Consider the following 21,791-nt stretch of genomic DNA (forward strand, 5'->3'; position numbering starts at 1 on the left):
GGCAGTCCCTCGAAACGAGGACGACTTGCTTCCACGCCAAAAAGGAATGGTTCACAGGTGTTTCAATGAAGGACCTAATATTCCAGATCCCGAACTATATCTTGGAGGGTGGAAGATGAATGTGCGTGGATTTTTTTAACGTGGGGTGGCCGTCCAGCCACACCAGCCACCACACGGGCTTGACAGAGCTCGGTCTTGGTCCAGTGGCAAGGATTACCCAAGGCGACTGGAGACCTGCTCTGCTGCACGGACCTAGCGCGTGCACATATCGCAGTGTGGGCTGGCCCGTGCTGCCCCTGGGCCCTCGGCTCTTCTGGGCCTCAGACTGCCACTTGTACCTATATATCAACAGCAGCTGTGCTTCAAATGTAATCCATTGGTTGTAAAGCGCTCATGAGATCGTCTTTTCTTAAAAGGCGGCTCCTGCTTCTTTCCAATCGGAAAATTGCAAGGGGCATCATGACCAGAGATATGGTATGTACGACCTTTATTATATTGGTTGTGTCCAGATTACAACCATTGGGAGTCTACCCTTTGACATCTAAATTGTTCTCAGCATCATTAATGTCGTGCATCTCGACCCACAAAGTCTTCATTTGTTATGTATGCTTATGATCAATCACTTCAAATAGCAGTTGCAGATCAAACTTTTATTGTTTTAATATCTGATAATGTGAAGAAGCATGAATAAAAATAAACTGCATGAAAGAAACATGCTGAATCAGCTTAGCTTCTACAAATTAATTTGCATACATTTTAGCATTGTCAGATCGCAGGTAAAGCGTCAACAATAAAAGATTGATCGATCACTGTTTTTCAATTAAGTGATTAATCAAGAACAATGGCACATAATGAGGTATGATTTTTTTTAAACAAGTTTAAAGTTTGAAACAGCTGAAAAAGAGGTGAGTGGATAATTTTGGAAGTCAAATATAAAAAATTGCTGACAATACAAAAGTAAGCAGTTTGGCAAACAGCGAGGATGATTATAAAATACTTCAGGAAAACAGTGACAGGTTAGTGGAAAGGGCAGACAGATGTCAATGCAATTTACTGTGTGAGGTAATATATTTTGAGAAGATAAACAAGGAATGGAAAAACACTGAAGGGTGTGGATGAAGAGAGACCTGAGGGTTCACATAAATAAAGTACAAGGACAATTAGATAAAGTTATAAAAAATTGTCAACAAAATTTTAGGCTATGCAAACAGATTGGCTAAAGTTGCTTATGTCCCCGATGGCAGCCAGGAATAAGCCAGAAGTATAGCCAATGAGGGAACCTGTAGGTAGAGTGGCTGAACTTCTTTGCACAGAGGGCTGCTGGTGCATAGCATGGTTGAGGCAGAGATAACTGCAGCATTTAATGGAAAATTTTATAAATATTTGAAGCAGAGAAAGATGCATGACTGTGGGGAAAAAGCAGGGCAATGGGATTTGTTTCAAACTAGCACAGATATTATGGACAAATAGCCGCCTTCTGCACTGTAAGCCTCTATGATTCTGTGACATACAGCGACAATTTAAATAGGATGTTACTGCCATCTTAATTCAATTAAAAATGTTCAAAATCACAAAAAAATGCACATTTCCTAAAGGAAGCCTTTCTCAGGCAGCAACAATATGAGTTAAACACAACATGCTGGAAATCACAGCAGGTCCAAGCAGCATTTTTAAAGGGAAACGGCAGATTAACTTCTCTATTATGTTAAACGCTGCATAGTTCCAGCATTTTCAGTTTTAATTTCAGATTCCTGGCATTTGCAATATTTTCTTTTTACTTTGAACAACATGAGGAATGTTAGTAGGATCCAAGCCAGGTACGGTCTGGTTTGATGCAGTATGAAACTCCCTCGACTGTGTCCCAGCATTTGCCTCAGCCCTAACCTCACAACAGCACTGCTTACTGTAAGGTTCGAAAATCCACGGCTGCATTTTATTGCAACACCCTAAGGACAAAAAAACTAAAAGGGATCATCCTATACATTTTAAATGAACATTTTTGGCCAAATAGTGCACTGTTGTTTTAACTCTATGTATTTTAAATGAACATTTTTGGCCAAGTAAAATCCTCAGACCAGGCAGGCTGGGAAACGTGTGGGCGGATGCAGACATTGTGGAGTCTGGCTCACAAGCGAGACAGAGGCACTGACCAATGGGGGAAAAGTGCATTCTGGCAGGCCAATCAGGGGTCAAGTCAGGCCTGAAGCGGGGAAATCCTCAACCAATGGGGACTACCCGGCCCAGTTTGAAAATATGACTCACCCCGAATCAAATTATGAACTTCTTCTGGTTAAACATTCAAAGCTATCTCCCCGCCCAAACTTACACAATTTGGTACAAATATAGGACCTAGAGAACCACTGGAAGAACAGAGAGGACGCCGCTGGTGCATTGAAGAAGGAGAGAAGCCGCTGGAGCAGTAGGAGAAGGAGTCGAGAAGCAGTAGCAGTCACAGACCGACAGAAACCGAGAGAGAACTCCAGCTACCCCGTAAACCAACCATCCTAAGGCTAAAAAAAATAACTGTCAAAAGGGATCGTAAGTATTATCCTGGGGTTTCTTTTCCCAACTATCAGCCTAGGTCAGTCAGGTAAGAAGGGGGGTGGGGGTGGTGTTGGAACTGTCTTGTAAAGGTAAAATTGTGTAAGGTTTTCGTTTTGTCCGTTTCTTCCCATAGATTTTCATAGTTTATAAGTGTGTGTCAGATATGTGTTTTGATGAAGTTTGACCTTGTTGGAAACTTACCGTGGTTAATAAATTGGACTTACCCGTTTTTTTTGTTCCAAGGACCACTTGTCTCTGAGTGTTTTGTTTTTCCCTTGTGGAAGCTCATAATCCACCAAAATTCTGAGCTTAGAACCAGACAGGGGTACTAGGGCGCTTCGCAACCACCAGTTTAGTGGTCAGCGAGCCATAAGCTGCTGGACCGTCCCCTAGAAGGGACAGAGAGGCCCAATACACCAACAGCCACCAAAGATCCCCGTAATTGGGCAGAGCAAAAACCCCCTACATTACTGAGCCAGTACAAGACGTTTCCAATTGCCATACCTGCAGCCCTGTGAACTCTCGGAGTGAGAATGCCATTTTAGTTCCAAATTAAGGGCAGTTTTGTGCTGTGCCCACTAGCGACTGCCCAAACCCATTTCACATTGGCCCGTTAAGACCATCAGGCAGAAGAGTCTGGACTAGATTTGAAACCAGGTCCTTGAGGTGACCCACCATACCACCCTCACCCATTTCAGATTCTTTTTAAATTTTCACCGACACTAAAGCAGGTTTTCAAGTAATTCATCACTTAAATGTGCAAGCTATTTCAGGCTACTGTAGACAGACAACAGATGAAAAGGGCAATGAGCTTTTTCAAGATCTTTCAATCTCAGAAGCATAGGGTACACACAGAATTAAAAATGAAACTGTCATGGTATGATAGATAGATGCACAGATAAATGAAGACCAGCCCAGCCTGGGACATCAAACTCAGTGCCCTAATTAACTCCTCAATGATTGTTTGCTCCATGAATCCCCATAACTGAGTTTTTCATTTCAGAGGTTATGGGGCCGAAATTCAGGGTCTGGATAAGATCCGTTTCTGCTGTTTTGCGGCAGCCATGCAGCGGAAGCGATTGGCCGCCGCGATGCAGTCCAATGGCCGCCCCAATCCAATTTCAGGTCGGGGATTTTTCGGCCTGTCCCCAATTCCGCCCCGCTGCTGGAGACCGCCGCAAGCGCGTCATCATAACGCGCACTGTCGCTCCCCCGCACCTGCAGAATACTGCACCCGAAATTTACTGAAAAAAATCATTGCTCGCCGCGAGGTGCCCCCGACAGCTTTCTCTGTCGGTGCACCTTCTGCTGACTATGTGCGGTCCAGCAGCGCAGCGGCCATTCAAGGGGAGGGCCCACTGCCGCAGCCGCCTTGTCTTTATTTTTGCCGGTCGACTTCCTGATCAGCGAAAAAATATTGCCCACGGGTTTGGCCGGGCCACCAACAGGCAACCTGGCACCCCCTTCAGGTGCCAGGCCGCTGGCCCGGCCGAAATCCTCCCTGGTGGCCCAGTGGCCGATGATAAAAAATGCCCGGTTCTCTCCCCTTTAAAAGCAGGGGAGAGAGTGCGGTGACGCACACGCATTGTGACAGCGGCAGAGTCCCGGTCCCGACCCAACTTACGGCCCTCAGCCTGCCTAACCTTCCGCCCCCACTATGACCAACTTCCGGTCCGAAGGCAAAAAAACTACAAAGTCCCAAAAATCGACGGAGAGGCCGCCTCAACGAACCCGGCGGAGAAAACTTCCAAAAAAAGGTAGGTACACCAGCTTTCTGGCGGCCCTGAATTTCGGCCCCTATGTATCCTAACAGTTTCAGAAAAGCCTTCAAACTGATTTTGTCGATGAAAAGAATGTAATTATATAACCTACCTCATACGTGTGCGTTGAGCCAACAAAGATGTGTCCCATTTCAATCTGGTCAAAGTTCAGGAGCAGCTTGGGACCTAAACCTTCGCCCTTGATACGGAGAGGCAAGCGAGTTTCACGACCTAGAAAGCCAAAGCATCGATATACATCAATTTCTAACTGTCAAATCTTGTCGAAGTAAACATTTATAAGCATCACCTTCTACCTGTGGCAGCTTGTATTTATTGATCATTTCTGTGAACTCAGTGCAAAGCACAATAATAGGCAGCGTGGCAGCAGTGATGGAAGGCTGCTGCAGTACTCCCAATCGGGCCGTGATGAATTAAAATCCCAGCAACAACTAACATTCAGCCTCACCCGTCTTCACAAATTGATCGCACCAATTGCTGGTTCTCCATTGGTCCAAGAAATATTGGCCCCTTCTTCACCAATCCATCTTGCCCTTCTGCTAAATACTTGCTTCTCAGATATAATGGGAACATACCTTCCACAGGACTTGTGTTATAGGAGCTGGCACTGAGGTAGATGAGCTGTGCAGTTTCAGATGGAAGTAAATTAGCAAGTTTTATCCAGTGTGCACTGTACCTCTCATCTGCAACGAAAACAGTGATATTGGTGGAGGCTCGAGAGTATGCCCAGCCTGCCCTCTGAAGTAAGTTGTGCAAAGATAAGAGTGGGGTATGGGTTGAGGAAGAGGAGTTTTGGAAGTTTTTTTATTTAAAAAAAAATGCATCATTCAACTGACTTCCAAGATACCTGACCCAAAATCTAACATTTGCTTTTCCCTCAAACCTTTGTACAAAATAGAAGTGACCTAATTGAGGTGTGTAAAATAATGGATATGAAACAAATCTTCCCTCCAGTCAGGGAATCTCAAAAGCAGCATTATCATCTTCAAAATCAAGCTAAAACAGTGCAAAGCAAATGCAAGAAAAACTTTGTTGTGTAGGGAGAAAGAGTCAGACTCAACATTGTGAGCTCAAAGTAAAGTGTGACCTTAGTCTTTTATTGCAGGGATTATGGGATCCCTTGGGACTCCGGGGAATGAGTCCTCTGGTGGCTGTACAGAGTAAATACAAGTCCACATATATAACATTCCCCCCCAAGTCAATAGTATAACGATTTACAATGTGAGTCGATCTGGAGCCCTTTTTGCCCTGGTTGATCGTCTCGGTGTGAAAGCTAGTATTGTTGAATCATTTACTGGGCCCTCGCTGGGCTGCTGTGCAGCTGGCCTTGCTGGGCTGCCTGGTGTGCTGGGCCCTGCAGGGCAGCTGTGGATGATGTGTTCTGCTTTGTGGTCAACTGTGGTGCCGGTTGCCACTGGTGTGTAAGTTGGGTGATCAAAAAAGATAGGGTCCAAGGTGGGTTGCTCAGGATAGTCTGTGAATCTGAGTTTGATTTGGTCCAAGTGTTTCCGGTGAATGAGTCCATTTGAAAGTTTGACCCGAAACACCCTGCTCCCCTCTTTGGCCACGACAGTGCCGGGAAGCTACTTGGGACCTTGTCCATAATTTAATACAAATACAGGATCATTGATTTCAATCTCGTGTGACACATTTGCGTTATCATGGTGTGCACTTTGTTGAAGCCGCCTGCTCTCTACCTGTTCATGCAGATCAGGGTGAACTAACGAGAGCCTTGTCTTAAGTGCTCTTTTCATGAGCAATTCAGCAGGTGGGATCCCAGTGAGTGATTGGGGTCTCGTGCGATAGCTAAGCAGGTCTCGGGATAGGCGAGTCTGCAGTGAGCCTTCAGTTACCCTCTTCAAGCCTTGCTTGATGGTTTGCACTGCTCTCTCTGCCTGACCATTGGACGCTGGTTTAAACGGGGCAGATGTGACATGTTTGATCCCGTTACGGGTCATGAATTCTTTGAATTCAGCACTGGTAAAAGATGGACCGTTGTCTCTCATCAGGACATCGGGTAAGCCATGTGTGGCAAACATGGCCCGCAGGCTTTCAGTAGTGGCAGCGGATGTGCTAGTCGACATTTTCTCACATTCAATCCACTTGGGAGTACGTGTCTACAACGACAAGGAACATTTTACCCAAGAATGGGCCTGCATAGTCGACGTGTACCCTAGACCACGGTTTGGAGGGCCAAGACCATAAACTTAGCGGCGCCTCTCTGGGTACATCGCTTAACTGCGAGCATGTATTACATCTGTGAACGCACGACTCTAAGTCCGCATCGATACCGGGCCACCACACCTGGGATCTGGCTATCGCTTTCATCATTACGATGCCTGGGTGGGTACTGTGGAGGTCACTGATGAAGGTCTCTCTGCCCTGCTTGGAGACCACGACTTAATTGCCCCACAGAAGGCAGTCTGCCTGTATAGACATTTCATCTTTGTGCCGCTGGAACGGCTTTATCTCTTCCTGCATTTCCACTGGGACACTGGACCAGCTCCCATGAAGCACACAGCTTTTGACGAGAGATAATAATGGGTCCTGGCTTGTCCAGATTTTGATCTGTCGGGCAGTGACGGGTGATTGCTCACTCTCAAATGCTTCCATAACCATGGCTAGATCTGCAGACTGTGCCATTTCCACCTCCATGATGGGCAATGGCAGCCTACTGAGAGCATCAGCGCAGTTTTCTGTGCCTGGCCTGTGGCGGATGGCGTAGTTGTATGCGTGAGCGCCCATCTCTGGATGCGGGCCGATGCGTTGGTATTTATCCCTTTACTCTCAGAGAACAGGGATACAAGTGGCTTATGGTCAGTTTCCAATTCGAATTTTAGCCCAAACAGGTATTAATGCATTTTCTTTACCCCATAGACACATACTAATGCTTCTTATTCAATCATGCTGTAGGCTCTCTCGGCCTTAGACAGACTCCTGAATGCATAAGCAACTGGTTGCAGTTTCCCGAAATCATTAGCTTGTTGCAATACACACCCGACGCCATATGACAACGCATCACATGCTAGTACCAAACGCTTACATGGATCATACAACACAAGCAATTTGTTTGAGCATAACAATTTTCTCGCTTTTACAAAGGCATTTTCTTGGCTTTTGCCCCAAACCCCACTCGTTCCCTTTTCATAGTAAGACATGTAGTGGTTCTAGCAGGGTGCTGAGACCCGGTAAGAAGTTACCAAAATAGTTCAAGAGTCCCAGAAACGACCACAGCTCCGTCACGTTCTGTGGCTTTGGTGCATTCTCGATTGCCTCCGTCTTCGCGTTGGTGGGCCTGATGGCGTCCGCCGCAATCCTCCTTCCCAGAAACTCCACTTCAGACGACAGGAAATGCACTTCGAATGTTTTAACCTGAGCCCACGCGGTTGGGGCAACTAAGAACCTCCTCCAGGTTCTGCAGGTGTTCGACTGTGTTCCGACCTGTGACCAAGATGTCGTCCTGGAAGACCAAGGTGTGCGGGACCGACGGCAGTAAGCTTTCCATGTTTCTCTGGAATATCGCCGCCGCAGATCGGATTCCAAACGGGCATCTGTTATAAACATAGAAACATAGAAAATAGGTGCAGGAGTAGGCCATTCGGCCCTTCTAGCCTGCACCGCCATTCAATGAGTTCATGGCTGAACATGCAACTTCAGTACCCCATTCCTGCTTTCTCGCCATACCCCTTGATCCCCCTAGTAGTAAGGACTTTATCTAACTCCTTTTTGAATATATTTAGTGAATTGGCCTCAACAACTTTCTGTGGTAGAGAATTCCACAGGTTCACCACTCTCTGGGTGAAGAAATTCCTCCTCATCTCGGTCCTAAATGGCTTACCCCTTATCCTTAGACTGTGTCCCCTGGTTCTGGACTTCCCCAACATTGGGAACATTCTTCCTGCATCTAACCTGTCTAACCCCGTCAGAATTTTAAACGTTTCGATGAGGTCCCCTCTCATTCTTCTGAACTCCAGTGAATATAAGCCCAGTTGATCCAGTCTTTCTTGATAGTTCAGTCCCGCCATCCCGGGAATTAGTCTGGTGAACCTTCGCTGCACTCCCTCAATAGCAAGAATGTCCTTCCTCAGGTTAAGAGACCAAAACTGTACACAATACTCCAGGTGTGGCCTCACCAAGACCCTGTACAACTGTAGCAACACCTCCCTGCCCCTGTACTCAAATCCCCTCGCTATGAAGGCCAACATGCCAGTTGCTTTCTTAACCGCCTGCTGTACCTGCATGCCAACCTTCAATGACTGATGTACCATGACACCCAGGTCTCTTTGCACCTCCCCTTTTCCTAATCTGTCACCATTCAGATAATAGTCTGTCTCTCTGTTTTTACCACCAAAGTGGATAACCTCACATTTATCCACATTATACTTCATCTGCCATGCATTTGCCCACTCACCTAACCTATCCAAGTCGCTCTGCAGCCTCATAGCATCCTCCTCGCAGCTCACACTGTCACCCAACTTAGTGTCATCCGCAAATTTGGAGATACTACATTTAATCCCCTCGTCTAAATCATTAATGTACAGTGTAAACAGCTGGGGCCCCAGCACAGAACCTTGCGGTACCCCACTAGTCACTGCCTGCCATTCTGAAAAGTCCCCATTTACTCCTACTCTTTGCTTTCTGTTTGACAACCAGTTCTCAATCCATGTCAGCACACTACCCCCAATCCCACGTGCTTTAACTTTGCACATTAATCTCTTGTGTGGGACCTTGTCGAAAGCCTTCTGAAAGTCCAAATATACCACACCAACTGGTTCTCCCTTGTCCACTCTACTGGAAACATCCTCAAAAAATTCCAGAAGATTTGTCAAGCATGATTTCCCTTTCACAAATCCATGCTGACTTGGACCTATCATGTAACCTCTTTCCAAATGCACTGCTATGACACCCTTAATAATTGATTCCATCATTTTACCCACTACCGATGTCAGGCTGACCGGTCTATAATTCCCTGTTATCTCTCTCCCTCCTTTTTTAAAAAGTGGGGTTACATTGGCTACCCTCCACTCCATAGGAACTGATCCAGAGTCAATGGAATGTTGGAAAATGACTGTCAATGCATCCACTATTTCCAAGGCCACCTCCTTAAGTACTCTGGGATGCAGTCCATCAGGCCCTGGGGATTTATCGGCCTTCAATCCCATCAATTTCCCCAACACAATTTCCCGACTAATAAGGATTTCCCTCAGTTCCTCCTCCTTACTAGACCCTCCGACCCCTTTTATATCCGGAAGGTTGTTTGTGTCCTCCTTAGTGAATACCGAACCAAAGTACTTGTTCAATTGGTCCGCCATTTCTTTGTTCCCCGTTATGACTTCCCCTGATTCTGACTACAGGGGACCTACGTTTGTCTTTACTAACCTTTTTCTCTTTACATATCTATAGAAACTTTTGCAATCCGCCTTAATGTTCCCTGCAAGCTTCTTCTCATACTCCATTTTCCCTGCCCTAATCAAATCCTTTGTCCTCCTCTGCTAAGTTCTAAATTTCTCCCAGTCCCCGGGTTCGCTGCTATTTCTGGCCAATTTGTATGCCACTTCCTTGGCTTTAATACTATCCCTGATTTCCCTTGATAGCCACGGTTGAGCCACCTTCCCTTTTTTATTTTTATGCCAGACAGGAATGTACAATTGTTGTAGTTCATCCATGCGGTCTCTAAATGTCTGCCATTGCCCATCCACAGTCAACCCCTTAAGTATCATTCGCCAATCTATCCTAGCCAATTCACGCCTCATACCTTCAAAGTTAGCCTTCTTTAAGTTCTGGACCATGGTCTCTGAATTAACTGTTTCATTCTCCATCCTAATGCAGAATTCCACCATATTATGGTCACTCTTCCCCAAGGGGCCTCGCACAACGAGATTGCTAATGAATCCTCTCTCATTACACAACACCCAGTCTAAGATGGCCTCCCCGCTAGTTGGTTCCTCGACATATTGGTCTAAAAAACCATCCCTTATGCACTCCAGGAAATCCTCCTCCAGCGTATTGCTTCCAGTTTGGTTAACCCAATCTATGTGCATATTAAAGTCACCCATTATAACTGCTGCACCTTTATTGCATGCACCCCTAATTTCATATTTGATGCCCTCCCCAACATCACTACTACTGTTTGGAGGTCTGTACACAACTCCCACTAACGTTTTTTGCCCTTTTGTGTTCTGCAGCTCTACCCATATAGATTCCACATCATCCAAGCTAATGTCCTTCCGAACAAAAAGACCTTTGTGTGTGTTGATGCAGGTGATTCCTCCAGTTCCTGCGTCATGTAGGCTGAAGTCAGATCCAGCTTCGTGAACATCTTTCCTCCCACCAGTGTTGCAAAGAGGTCGTCGGCTTTTGGTAGTGGGTATTGGTCCTGCAGGGAGAAACAATTGATGATTACTTTGTAATCGCCACAGATTCTGACGGTGCCGTCTCCCTTGAGGACTGGGACAATAGGACTGGCCCACTCGCTGAACTTGATCGGTGAAATAATGCCCTCTCTTTGTAGCCGGTCTAGCTCGATCTCTACTCTTTCTCTCATCATGTACGGTACTGCTCTCACCTTGTGATGAATGGGTTGCGCCTCAGGAATTAGGTGGATCTGTACTTTTGCTCCTTGGAATTTCCCGATGCCTGGTTCGAACAGCGAAAGAAATTTGTTTAAGACCTGAGCACACCAAGTGTCGTCAGCAGGCGATAGCGCTCGGATGTCGTCCCAGTTCCAGCGTATCTTTCCCAGCCAGCTCCTGCCGAGCAGTGTGGGACCATCGCCCGGTACTACCCAGAGTGGTAGCTTGTGCACCGCTCCATCGTAGGAGACCTTTACGGTAGCACTGCCGATTACAGGAATCTGTTCTTAGTTTTGTGCGAATTGGAGTTAAGACTGGCCTTGAGACCTTGTTGCACCACAAACTTTCGAAAATCTTTTTGTCCATGATGGACTGGCTTGCACCCGTGTCCAGCTCCATTGACACCGGGAGTCCATTTAGTTCAACATTCAGCATTTTCAGAGGACAATTCGTGGTGAATGTGTGTAGCCCATGTACCTCTGCCTCCTCTATCTGAGGTCTGTTTCGTCATGATCCTCCTCTGTAACATGGTGGTTTGCAGGTTTAACAGGCTTAGCAGCTCGCCTGCACACTCGTTGGAGGTATCGCATTGTTCCACAGCCCTTGCAAACGTATCCTTTGAATCGGCATGAATGGAAACGATGATCATCCCCGCAGCGTCAACAAGGTGTTAATGGCCTTGCATTCAGCACCCTTGACGGTGGACTCAGACATCTGCGGACATGCAGCTGCAGGTATGTGTGACCTGTCCTGTACATTACGATTCAAAAACATCATCACTTTGCTCACAGTACTTGTAGCAGCACTTGTGTGCTGAGTGATTTGCTTCGTATTGTCACTGATGGCTATGCACGCCTTACTCAAGGTTGGGGTCTCTACAGTCAAAAGTTTGCGAAGTATAGTTTCATGGCCAATGCCAAGTACGAAAAAGTCTCTGAGCATGTGCTCCAAATGTCCTCCAAATTTGCAATGTCCTGCAAGGCGTCTTAGCTCGGCGACATAACTCGCCACTTCCTGGCCTTCAGACCTTTTGTCGGTGTAGACGCTTTCCTTCGGGTTCAAATGCTCTTGGACCAGTGTGCACAAATCGTCGTCCGATTTCTCTGTGGGTTTCGCTGGAGTGAGCAGATTCTTCATGAGGCCATACATTGGTGCCCCACAGACGGTGAGGTGGATCACCCTTCATTTGGCAGTGCTCTCTTCCCCATCTAGCTCGTTGGCCACGAAATACTAGTCGAGTCGCTCCACAAAAGTTTTCCAATCATCTCCCTCCGAAAATTTCTCCAGGATGCCCACTGTTCTCTGCATCTTTGGGTTTGCTATCTGTATCTCGTCGCCAGTTGTTGTGTATGGAGAAAGAGTCAGACTGAACACGGTGAGCTCAAAGTAACGTGTAACCTTAGTCATTTATTGCAGGTCTCCAGAGTGCCTCTCCAACCTGTGAAGCCTTCCTAAGTACCTGTGCTCCCGAGGGATTATGGGATCCCTTGGGACTCCGAGAGATGAGTCCTCTGGTGGCTATACAGAGTAAATACAAGTCCACATATATAACAAACTTATTCACACAAAAGGTTGTGAAAATATGGAACACACTGTCCCGGAAGGCTACAGATGCAAAGTCAATTGATGTATTTAAAAGCAGATTGACATGTATTTGGGAATGAAGGGTATTAAGTGATATGTATAAATGGCAAGGGATTGAAATTTAATAGAATTGTCAGAACCATTAAAAATGGCAGAGCTGGCTCAATGGACCACGGCTGTTCTGATGTTCCGAAGTCACCTGAATAATGTTGTCCCGATGCTGTCATCTCACAACAATGAATGGGAAATTCAACCCTTCATATTAGAAAAGCCCCAGAACTCTCCTTTTCCCCTCGTGGGGAAATTTCAAACTAGGGGACATTTAAGATGGAGATGAGGAGGAATTTCTTCTCTCAGAGGTGAGCATACTATCTCGGGTCTGTATAATCCAGTTGCACACTACTTTACAACTGAGCCACTGACAAGCTGCAAATGTGGTTCTTAAAAGGGGTTGTGCTGTACAAAACTATGACAGAGTACTACAGTTTCACTTGCTTTATATAAATGTTATTTCAAAGTCAGCACTTTATCACAACTTGTACTTTCCCTTCAATTGTGACTTTTCCATTGAGAACACATTATATTCTTATATACCTCGACATGGTGGAAACAGTGTCTGGATATTTGGCTGGGTGATGTGATCAATGTCGAACTTCAGGTATCAAGGAGCAGGTGATAGTGCTTAAACATCTGAAATGTTCCCTTTACTAAAACTAGGTGTGACAGTGATTTAAAAAAATAACATATTGACAAAATGTGCTTCGCAACTCTGCAGAGATAGTCAGTGCAATCGAAACAACCCAGCCAAAATGTAGAAGCCAGGCATTCAGCCAAGACATCAACTCAAGATATTATGTGAAGTCAGACCAAAAGGTCAGCCATCTCCTACAGATGTGAAGGGATACACAAAGGTTGGCATTCTACATCTGGTTGAGCTTGAAATTTGATTCCCAAGGCTATCGCAGAAATGCCTTGGCTGACTGAAACTAACAAAGAAGTGTTAGAACACTCACCTAATGGCTAGCCCCTTTGAAGCTGCACTGTGCCCAACCGAAAACCAATAAATGTGAAAATACTTTTGAGGTTTTTTTATATTACAGAATCACACAAAATTTACAGCACAGAAATAAGTAATTCGGCCCAACTGGTCTCTGCTGGTGGTTATGTTCCACACGGGCCTCCTCCTACCCTCCTTCATCGAACTCTATCTGCATATCCTTCTGTTCCTGATGTGTCCTGGCCAATATTTATCCCTCAACCAACACCACCAGCACAGATTATCTGGTAATTTTTCTCACTGCAGGACCTTCCCGTTTTCCTACATTACAGCATTGGCTACACTTCAGAAGTACTTCATTGGCCGGGAAGTGTGTTAGGATGGACTGAGGATGTTAAAGTTGCTTTATAAATGCAAGTTCTTTATTTGAATCAATAAAGTTGACAGCTGGGGAAAATTACCTCATTGGTTTGTGATGGTTGCTGGTTATTTATTGAAATCCACCATTGTTGATGCAAATATTTTATTAACTTAAAAAAAAGAATATTCCCTGCTTTTAAAACCATAAATTTCCACAAGGCTTTTCTATAGGCTTCCCCCATTGGCTAAGCAAGATTAACTGGTGAACCATATAGATCAGAGGTGGTCCCAAGTTCACTCCATCCATGTTGGCTTAGCTGACCTCGGCTGTTGGAGAGTTTTAAGAGCCTCTCTCAGGCCAATTTTCATCTGCCTGCCACTCCATTTTCCGGCGTGAATGGGATGGTAAGCGGGATGAAAACTGAAAAGAAATTGCAGGCTTACCACCGGAGGTCCACACGTTCCATATTTCTGGCGGACCTCAATTTGAGTGGCCAGCACTCACACTGGAAATAAACAGGGGCCGAACAATTGATGCTACTATGACGCCGTTTGAACCCAAACAACCAGCTTTGTGGAAATCAGCTCTGCAACCACTACTTCTCAACCCGTCTACAAATAATAGGTGGTACCAGGCAGGAGGTAGCCATTTCCTGCTCTAATTAAAGGTGTCCTCACTTGCTCTCACTGAAATTGGTGCAAACATTTGACAGACATTTTGGCTAAGAATCATTTTTATTTATATAATCACTTGTACGAAAGAAAGAACTTACTTTGGACTTTTCACAACCTGAAGTCCCAAAACGTTTAACAGCCAATGAAGTTCTTTTTCAAGTGTAGTCACTGTTGTAACGTAGGGAAATAAACTAACTGATTAACTAACCCTGAAGTGGGATTTGATACATCAAACAGCTGACTCAGAGGGGAGTATTCGACCACTAAGCCAAGATGGCTGGGCAACCTTCACCAAGGTTAATGGGTACTGGCAACAATCTTTTCTGAAGATGGCCATTCTTTTGGCTATTCCATTGTGGTTGAGGAAGAGGAGCTGCAACAACAGGCAGAAGGACCAAACGGAGTTGCAGATGCAGGAAGACCACAGAAGGGGAGGATAGGATTTCTGCGCAGTTCTCCTCCCTTCTGTGGCTCTTCCTGCATCTGCAAACTCCGTTTGGTCCTTCTGCAACAAGACCTGTAACCCAGTGCCACAACTGGCACCGCAATGCCTCATGCAGTCAAAGTTAGTACAGCCCTCAACTTATTTCCCTCTGGCTCCTTCCAGGTGGCAACAGGGGTTATCAGTAACAGTCAGTCTGCAGGTCAAGTTGGCATGAAGCAGACGCCATTTGTCACGTTTCATATGGCAACAGGAAACAGCAGGAAAGGGCTCTTTGGTTCACGCATATTGCCGAATTCTCCAAAGTTCAGGGTCTCACTGATTGTACATCCATTGTCATAGTGACTTTTGCAGATGAGCCCACTGCCTCTGTGAATCACAAGGGCTTCCCCGTCATTAATATGCAACTGGTGCAGACTGGCAGAGGCGTTGAACAAATATTTTGTATCAGTCTTCACAGTAGAAGACACTAAAAACATCCCAATAATGTATAAACAAGGGGCTATAGGGAAGGAGGAACTTAAAACAATCACTATCACTAAAGAAGAAGTATTCGGTAAAATAATGGGACATTGGGCCCAAGTTTCCACATGACTCGCGCCTGATTTTTAGGAGCAACTGGTGGAGAACGGACTATTTTAGAAATCGCAATTCTCCACATTTTTTTTTCTGCAGTTCTAGTCAGGTAGAACAGTTCTAGTTTAGAACAGAATTTTTTCTTCAAAAGGGGGCGTGTCCGGCCACTGACGCCTGATTTGAAAGTTTCCACAGTGAAAATGTACTCCAAACTAAAGTAGAATGGAGCCAGTGAAGATTTTTGTAGAACTGAAAAAACCTGTTCTACACATTAAAAAATCAGGAGCAGGTTACAAATTAGGCGTCCAGAACGAGGTGGGGGGGAGGGGAGGGGAAGGGAACTCATTAAATTCGACAATAAATCCTTATTTATACTTCTACAAATATTATACAAATAAATCCAACCTGAATAAACATTTATAAGCCACGAAAAGATTAAATAAACCATCTTCCTACCTGTGTGAAAGTGCTTCAGCCAGGGAGAATTCTGCAGCCGTTCGTGCCGCTGAGCGGGAGGGGGAGAGAGAGAGAGAGAGAGAGAGAGGGGGGGGGGGAGAGGGGAGGGAGAGAGAGAGGGGGGGGAGGGAGAGAGAGAGAGGGGGGGGAGGGAGAGAGAGAGGGGGGGAGGGAGAGAGAGAGGGGGGGAGGGATAGAGAGAGGGGGGAGGGAGAGAGAGAGGGGGGGAGAGAGAGAGGGGGGGAGAGAGAAGGGGGGGAGAGGGGGAGAGAGAGGGGCGGGGAGAGAGAGAGGGGGGGGAGAGAGGGGGGGGAGAGAGAGAGGGGGGAGGGGGGGAGAGAGAGAGGGGGGGAGAGAGAGAGGGGGGAGGGGGGGAGAGAGAAAGGGGGGAGAGAGGGAGGGGGAGGGGGAGAGAGAGAGAGGGGGGAGGGAGAGAGGGGGGGAGAGGGGGGAGGGGGGGAGGGAGGGAGTGAGAGAGAGGGGGGGAGGGAGAGGGGGGGGAGAGAGGGGGGGAGGGGGGGGGAGAGAGGTGGGGGAGGGAGGGAGAGAGAGAGAGAGTGAGAGAGAGAGGGGGGGAGGGAGGGAGAGAGAGGGCAGGGGGGGAGAGAGGGAGGGGGGGAAGGGAGAGAGGGGAGGGGGGGAGAGAGGGGAGGAGGGGAGAGAGGAGGGAGGGAGAGAGGGGGGGGAGAGAGGGGGGGATGGAGAGAGAGAGAGGGGAGGGTGGGGGGAAGGAGGGGGGAAGGGGGGAGGGGGGAGAGAGGGGAGGGAGAGAGGAGTGGGGGAGGGAGAGAGGGGAGGGGGGAGGAGGGGAGTGAGGGGAGGAGGGAGAGAGGGGAGAGGGGGGGAGAGAGGGGGGAGGAAGAGAGGGGGAAGGAGGGAGAGAGAGAGAGGGGAGGGAGGGAGAGAGAGGGGAGGGAGAGAAAGGGAGGGGGAGAGAGGGAGAGAGGGAGGGAGGGGGAGAGGGAGGGAGAGAGAGAGGGAGGGAGAGAGAGGGAGGGGGAGAGGGAGGGAGAGAGAGGGAGGGGGAGAGGGAGGGAGAGAGAGGGAGGGAGAGAGAGGGAGGGGGAGAGAGAGAGAGGGAGGGGGAGAAGGAGGGGGAGAGGGAGGGAGAGAGAGGGAGGGAGAGAGAGGGAGGGGGAGAGTGAGGGGGAGGGAGGGAGGGAGGGAGAGGGGGAGGGGGAGGAGGAGGGAGGAGGGAGAGTGGAGAGAGAGAGAGAGAGAGGGAGGGAGGAGGGGAGGGAGGAGAGAGGGAGGGGGAGAGAGGGAGGGAGGGGGAGGGAGAGAGAGAGGGAGGGAGGGAGAGATGGGGAGGGAGGGAGGGAGAGAGGGAGGGGGAGGGAGGGAGAGATGGAGGGGGAGGGAGGAAGGGAGAGAGAGATGGGGGGGCGTCGGGTCGGGGAACAGGAGCGCGGGTCGGGTCAGTCGGTGGGGGGGGAGCGGGTGTCGGGTCGGTGCGGGGGGGGGGGGAGCGGGTGTCGGGTCTCGGGGCGGGGGGGGGAAGCGGGTGTCGGGTCGGGTCGGGGGGGGGGGAGCGAGTGTCGGGTCTCGGGTCGTCGAGGGGGGGGAGCGGGTGTCGGGTTGGGCGGTGGGGGGGAGCGAGTGTCGGGTCTGGTCAGGCGGGGAGCAGGAGCTGGCCGTGGGAGGAGCCCCAGTGAGGCCATTGGGCCAGGGCTAGGGGCTGCGTGCTTCGGGCCCCTCCCACACAGTTCGGCGCCTGGAGCTACTGCACTTGCGTGCCGACTGTAGCGCGCATGTGCAGAGGTCCCGGCACTGTTTTCAGCGCCGGGACCTGGCTCCGCCCCCCCACAGCTCGTGCTGACTGCGCCAAGGGCCAGAGGACCTGTAAGTAGGTGCAGACTACCGAGGATTTTTTTAGGCGCCGTTTTAGGCGCGAAAAACGGGCGCCCTGCTCGGAGGGGCGCCCGTTTTTTTTCTTGTGGAAACTTGGGTCCTAAATGTGGACAAGTCCCCTGGCCCGAGGGCTTACATCCTAGGGTCTTAAAAGAAGTGGCTGCAGAGATAATGGATGCATTGGTTACAATCTACCAAAAATTCCTGGATTCTGGGGAGGTCCCAGCAGATTGGAAAACCGCAAATGTGACGCTCCTACTTAAAAAAGGAGGCAGACAGAAAACAGGAAACTATCGTCAGTTAACCTAACATCTGTCGTTGGGAAAATGCTGGAGTCCATTATTAAGGAAGCAGTAGCAGGACATTTGGAAAAGCATAATAGTCAAGCAGAGTCAACATGGTTTTGTGAAAGGGAAATCATGTTTGACAAATTTGCTGGAGTTCTTTGAGGATGTAACGAGCAGGATAGATAAGGGGGAAATCAGTGGATGTGGTGTATTTCGATTTCCAGAAGGCATTTGCTAAGGTGCCACATAAAAGGTTACTGCACAAGATAAAAGCTCATGGAGTTGCAGGTAATGTATTAGTATGGATAGGGGATTGGCTAATTAACAGAAAACAGAGAGTAAATTTTCTGGTTGGCAAACGGTAACTGGTGGTGCCACAGGGATCGGTGCTGGGGCCTCAACTATTAAAATTTATATTCATGACGGATGAAGGGACCAAATGTAATGTAACCAAGTTTGCTGATGTTACAAATATGGGTGGCAAAGCAAGCTGTGAGGAGGACACAAAAAATCTTCAAAGGGATATAGACAGGCTAAGTGAGTGGGCAAACATTTGGAAGATGGTGTATAATGTGCAAAAGTGTGAGGTTATCCACAGGAAAAATAAAATAGCAAATTATTATTTAAATGGAGAAAAATTACAAAAGGCTGCAGTACAGAGTGACCTGGGGGTCCTTGTGCATGAAACAAGACCCTAGGATGTAAGCCATCAGGTCCAGGGGACTTGTCCGCCTTTAGTGCCATTATTTTACCGAGTACTACTTCTTTAGTGATGGTGCTTGTATTAAATTCCTCCCTCTCTATAGACCCTTGATAATCCACTATTGGGATGTTTTTAGTGTCTTCTACCGGGAAGACCAATACAAAATATTTGTTCTATGTCTCTGCCATTTTCCTGTTCCCCATTATTAATTCTCCAGTCTCATCCTCTGGGGACCAACATTTACTTTAGGTAATCAGGAATGCAAATGGAATGTTGGCCTTTATTGCAAGGGGGATAGAGTATAAAAGCAGAGAAGTCCTGCTACAACTGTACAGGGTATCGGTGAGGCCACACCTAGAGTACTGCGTATAGTTTTGGTCTCCTTATTTCAGGAAGGATATACTTGCTTTGGAGGCTGTTCAGAGAAGGTTCACTAGGTTGATTCCAGAGATGAAGGGGTTGACTTATGAGGAAAGATTGAGTAGATTGGGCCTACACATTGCAGTTTAGAAGAATGAGAGGTGATCTTATCAAAACATATAAGATACTGAGGGGGCTCGACAAGGTAGATGCAGAGAGGATTTTTCCCCTCGTGGGGGAATCTAGAACTAGAGGACATAGTTTCAGAATAAGGAGTCACCCATTTAAAACTGAGATGAGGAATTTCTTCCCGCAGAGGGTTGTAAATCTGTGGAATTCTCTGCCCAAGAGAATTGTGGAGGCTGGGTCATTGAACATATTTAAGGTGGAGATAGACAGATTTTTTAACAATAAGGGAGTGAAGGGTTATGGGAAGCGGGCAGGGAAGTGGAGCTGATGCCAAGACCAGATTAGCCATGATCTTATTGAATGGCGGAGCAGGCTCAAGGGGCCAAACAGCCTACTCCTGATCCTATTTCTTATGTTCTTATGTCATCACTAGCAGCACATCTGCAGGTCTGTGCCCACATCCCTGGCAGCTGATATGATGCCAATCCCCAACCCCTACATTTGATCCTGCATAGCTAGAGAAAGGCTGGTTGCTTGGGGACAAGGGCTATCTATCCCCTACTCACTTGGCTTATGACTTCTCTCAGGAACCCACACTTGGCAGCTGAACTGCGCTACAACCACATCCAAGGATTGACTAGACCCCACATCGAGTAGACCAGTGGAGCGCTCAGGCAGCAAATTGACAGTTCTGATGGCTTCCTCCAATTCAGCTCAGAGCAACTGTCCTGTAGGATGGTGGTTTGCTCTATGCTGCGTTAAGTTGCTCTGCAACAGGGACAATACATGGAGCCACCACTGGATGAGAAGCTTCAACGAAATGAGGGAGATGACATTCATGATGTCAAGAATGGCGAAGATGCGGGAGGGTACTGTGATATAATTCCCCCAAGTGGACTACTGTAGTAATACAGCCTCTGCTGTTTACAACAAGAATAAAAGGAAGAGACATCTTGTAAAGTCTGAGCGTTCTGTGATGTCGTAAGGAATGTACCACACTGGCGATCAGGATAGGATAATCGGATACCCTAGCTGAAATTTTTGTTGGTGGATGATTCCAGCCAAACAACAGAGGAACTAGAGAGGTCCTTTGTTTCAATAACAGCTAAAAATCCAAGGTAAATTACAAGCACACCTGGCTGAACTGAAGAATCGAGATGACAGCACTTATGGGAATAGTAGGGCGCTTGGATGAGTTCCATCGTGACCGAGAGACTTTCAGAGAGTATGTGAAGCGGCTAGAAATGTTTTTCACCGCAAATAGTATCTTCGAAGTTCCCGATGATGAAAACTATAACAGGACGGTGTTAGAAAGAAAACGGGCTATTTTCCTGACTGAAGCAGGCCCCAAGGTTTATGAATCTCTGAGCAATTTGCTTGTTCCCGTCAAGCTAAAGGACACATCACTTACGGAGATTCTAAGCAAGTTCGAACAGCACTACAGTCCTGAGCCCCTGGAAATTTCTGAAAGTTATCGTTTTGGAATACAAAATCAATTACCTGAGGAGAATATCAGTGAGTACATTGTAGCATTAAAAAAGCTATCCATTCTCTGTCATTTCGGAAACTTTCAGGACCGAGCATTGTGTGACCACTTTGTTTTTGGGATGAAAAATTAAGCAATCAGAAGAACGTTGTCGACAACCCCTAACTTGTCTTTTGCTTTAGCTTGTCAGGCAGCTATGTCAATGGATATGGCCAACCAATAATCCTGAGAATTTCGAGCCATTTCCAGTCGTCAGACAACCAAGGTGAATCGCCTGCAGGTTAAAAGTAAAAGGCAATTGGGCCCCAAAGTCTCAGAAACTGGCGAAGGTAACAGAGCATTGAAGTTGTGCTATCAGTGCCTGTGACAACACATTGCTCAAAGTCGTCCATGTGTGAAGGCAGAGTGTTACTTCTGCAAGAAAACTGGACAACTTGTGAAGGCATGCCAACTGAAGAGTAAACCAACTTTCAAGTCTGTAAGTAGAAATCCCCAGAGACTACACAGCATGGAAGAAAAGCAACAGGACCGAAGTGATGCACATCATCAGGAGCACGAGAGTACCTCACAGTGGTTCGAAAAGTATCATCCAGGAACCAGGATACCTATGGAAATCAACACTGGTGCATCCGTGAGCATAGTATCGGAATCACTATATCTCAACAAATTGCATGATTTCCAATTGGAAAATCCAAGGTAGAGCTGCGAGGCTACTCAGGAGAGCAAATTTCTGTAGTAGGTCATACCACCGTACAGGATCAATTTCAGAGCTTGCCTCTCTTAATAGCAGAGGGAGACAAGCCTGACTTACTCGGTAGAAATTGGTTGGGATCACTGAAGCTGGATTGGAATTAGATTTTTTTGTCTTGAAATGAGATTTGCATCGAAGGATGACGTCATCAAGAAGTATCCCTGGTATTCTACGAAACAGGCAGTCCAATCCAAGGCTTCAATGCGAGTGTCAGGATACAGAAGAACATAAGATTAAGGA

The 21,791-nt window shown here is 47.3% G+C and overlaps 1 protein-coding gene across 1 annotated transcript in view; it reads right to left on the reverse strand.

The window, feature by feature from the left end:
- The window catches only part of hydin (HYDIN axonemal central pair apparatus protein), a 1,725,340-nt gene that overhangs the window by 1,311,548 nt on the left and 392,001 nt on the right, over positions 1–21,791 (reverse strand). The window contains 1 exon segment of the mRNA XM_070897728.1: positions 4,417–4,535. Within this exon segment, the coding sequence (XP_070753829.1) occupies positions 4,417–4,535 (119 nt within the window).

Source organism: Pristiophorus japonicus, chromosome 13 (assembly GCF_044704955.1).
Source record: "Pristiophorus japonicus isolate sPriJap1 chromosome 13, sPriJap1.hap1, whole genome shotgun sequence".
Lineage (NCBI taxonomy): Eukaryota > Metazoa > Chordata > Chondrichthyes > Pristiophoridae > Pristiophorus > Pristiophorus japonicus.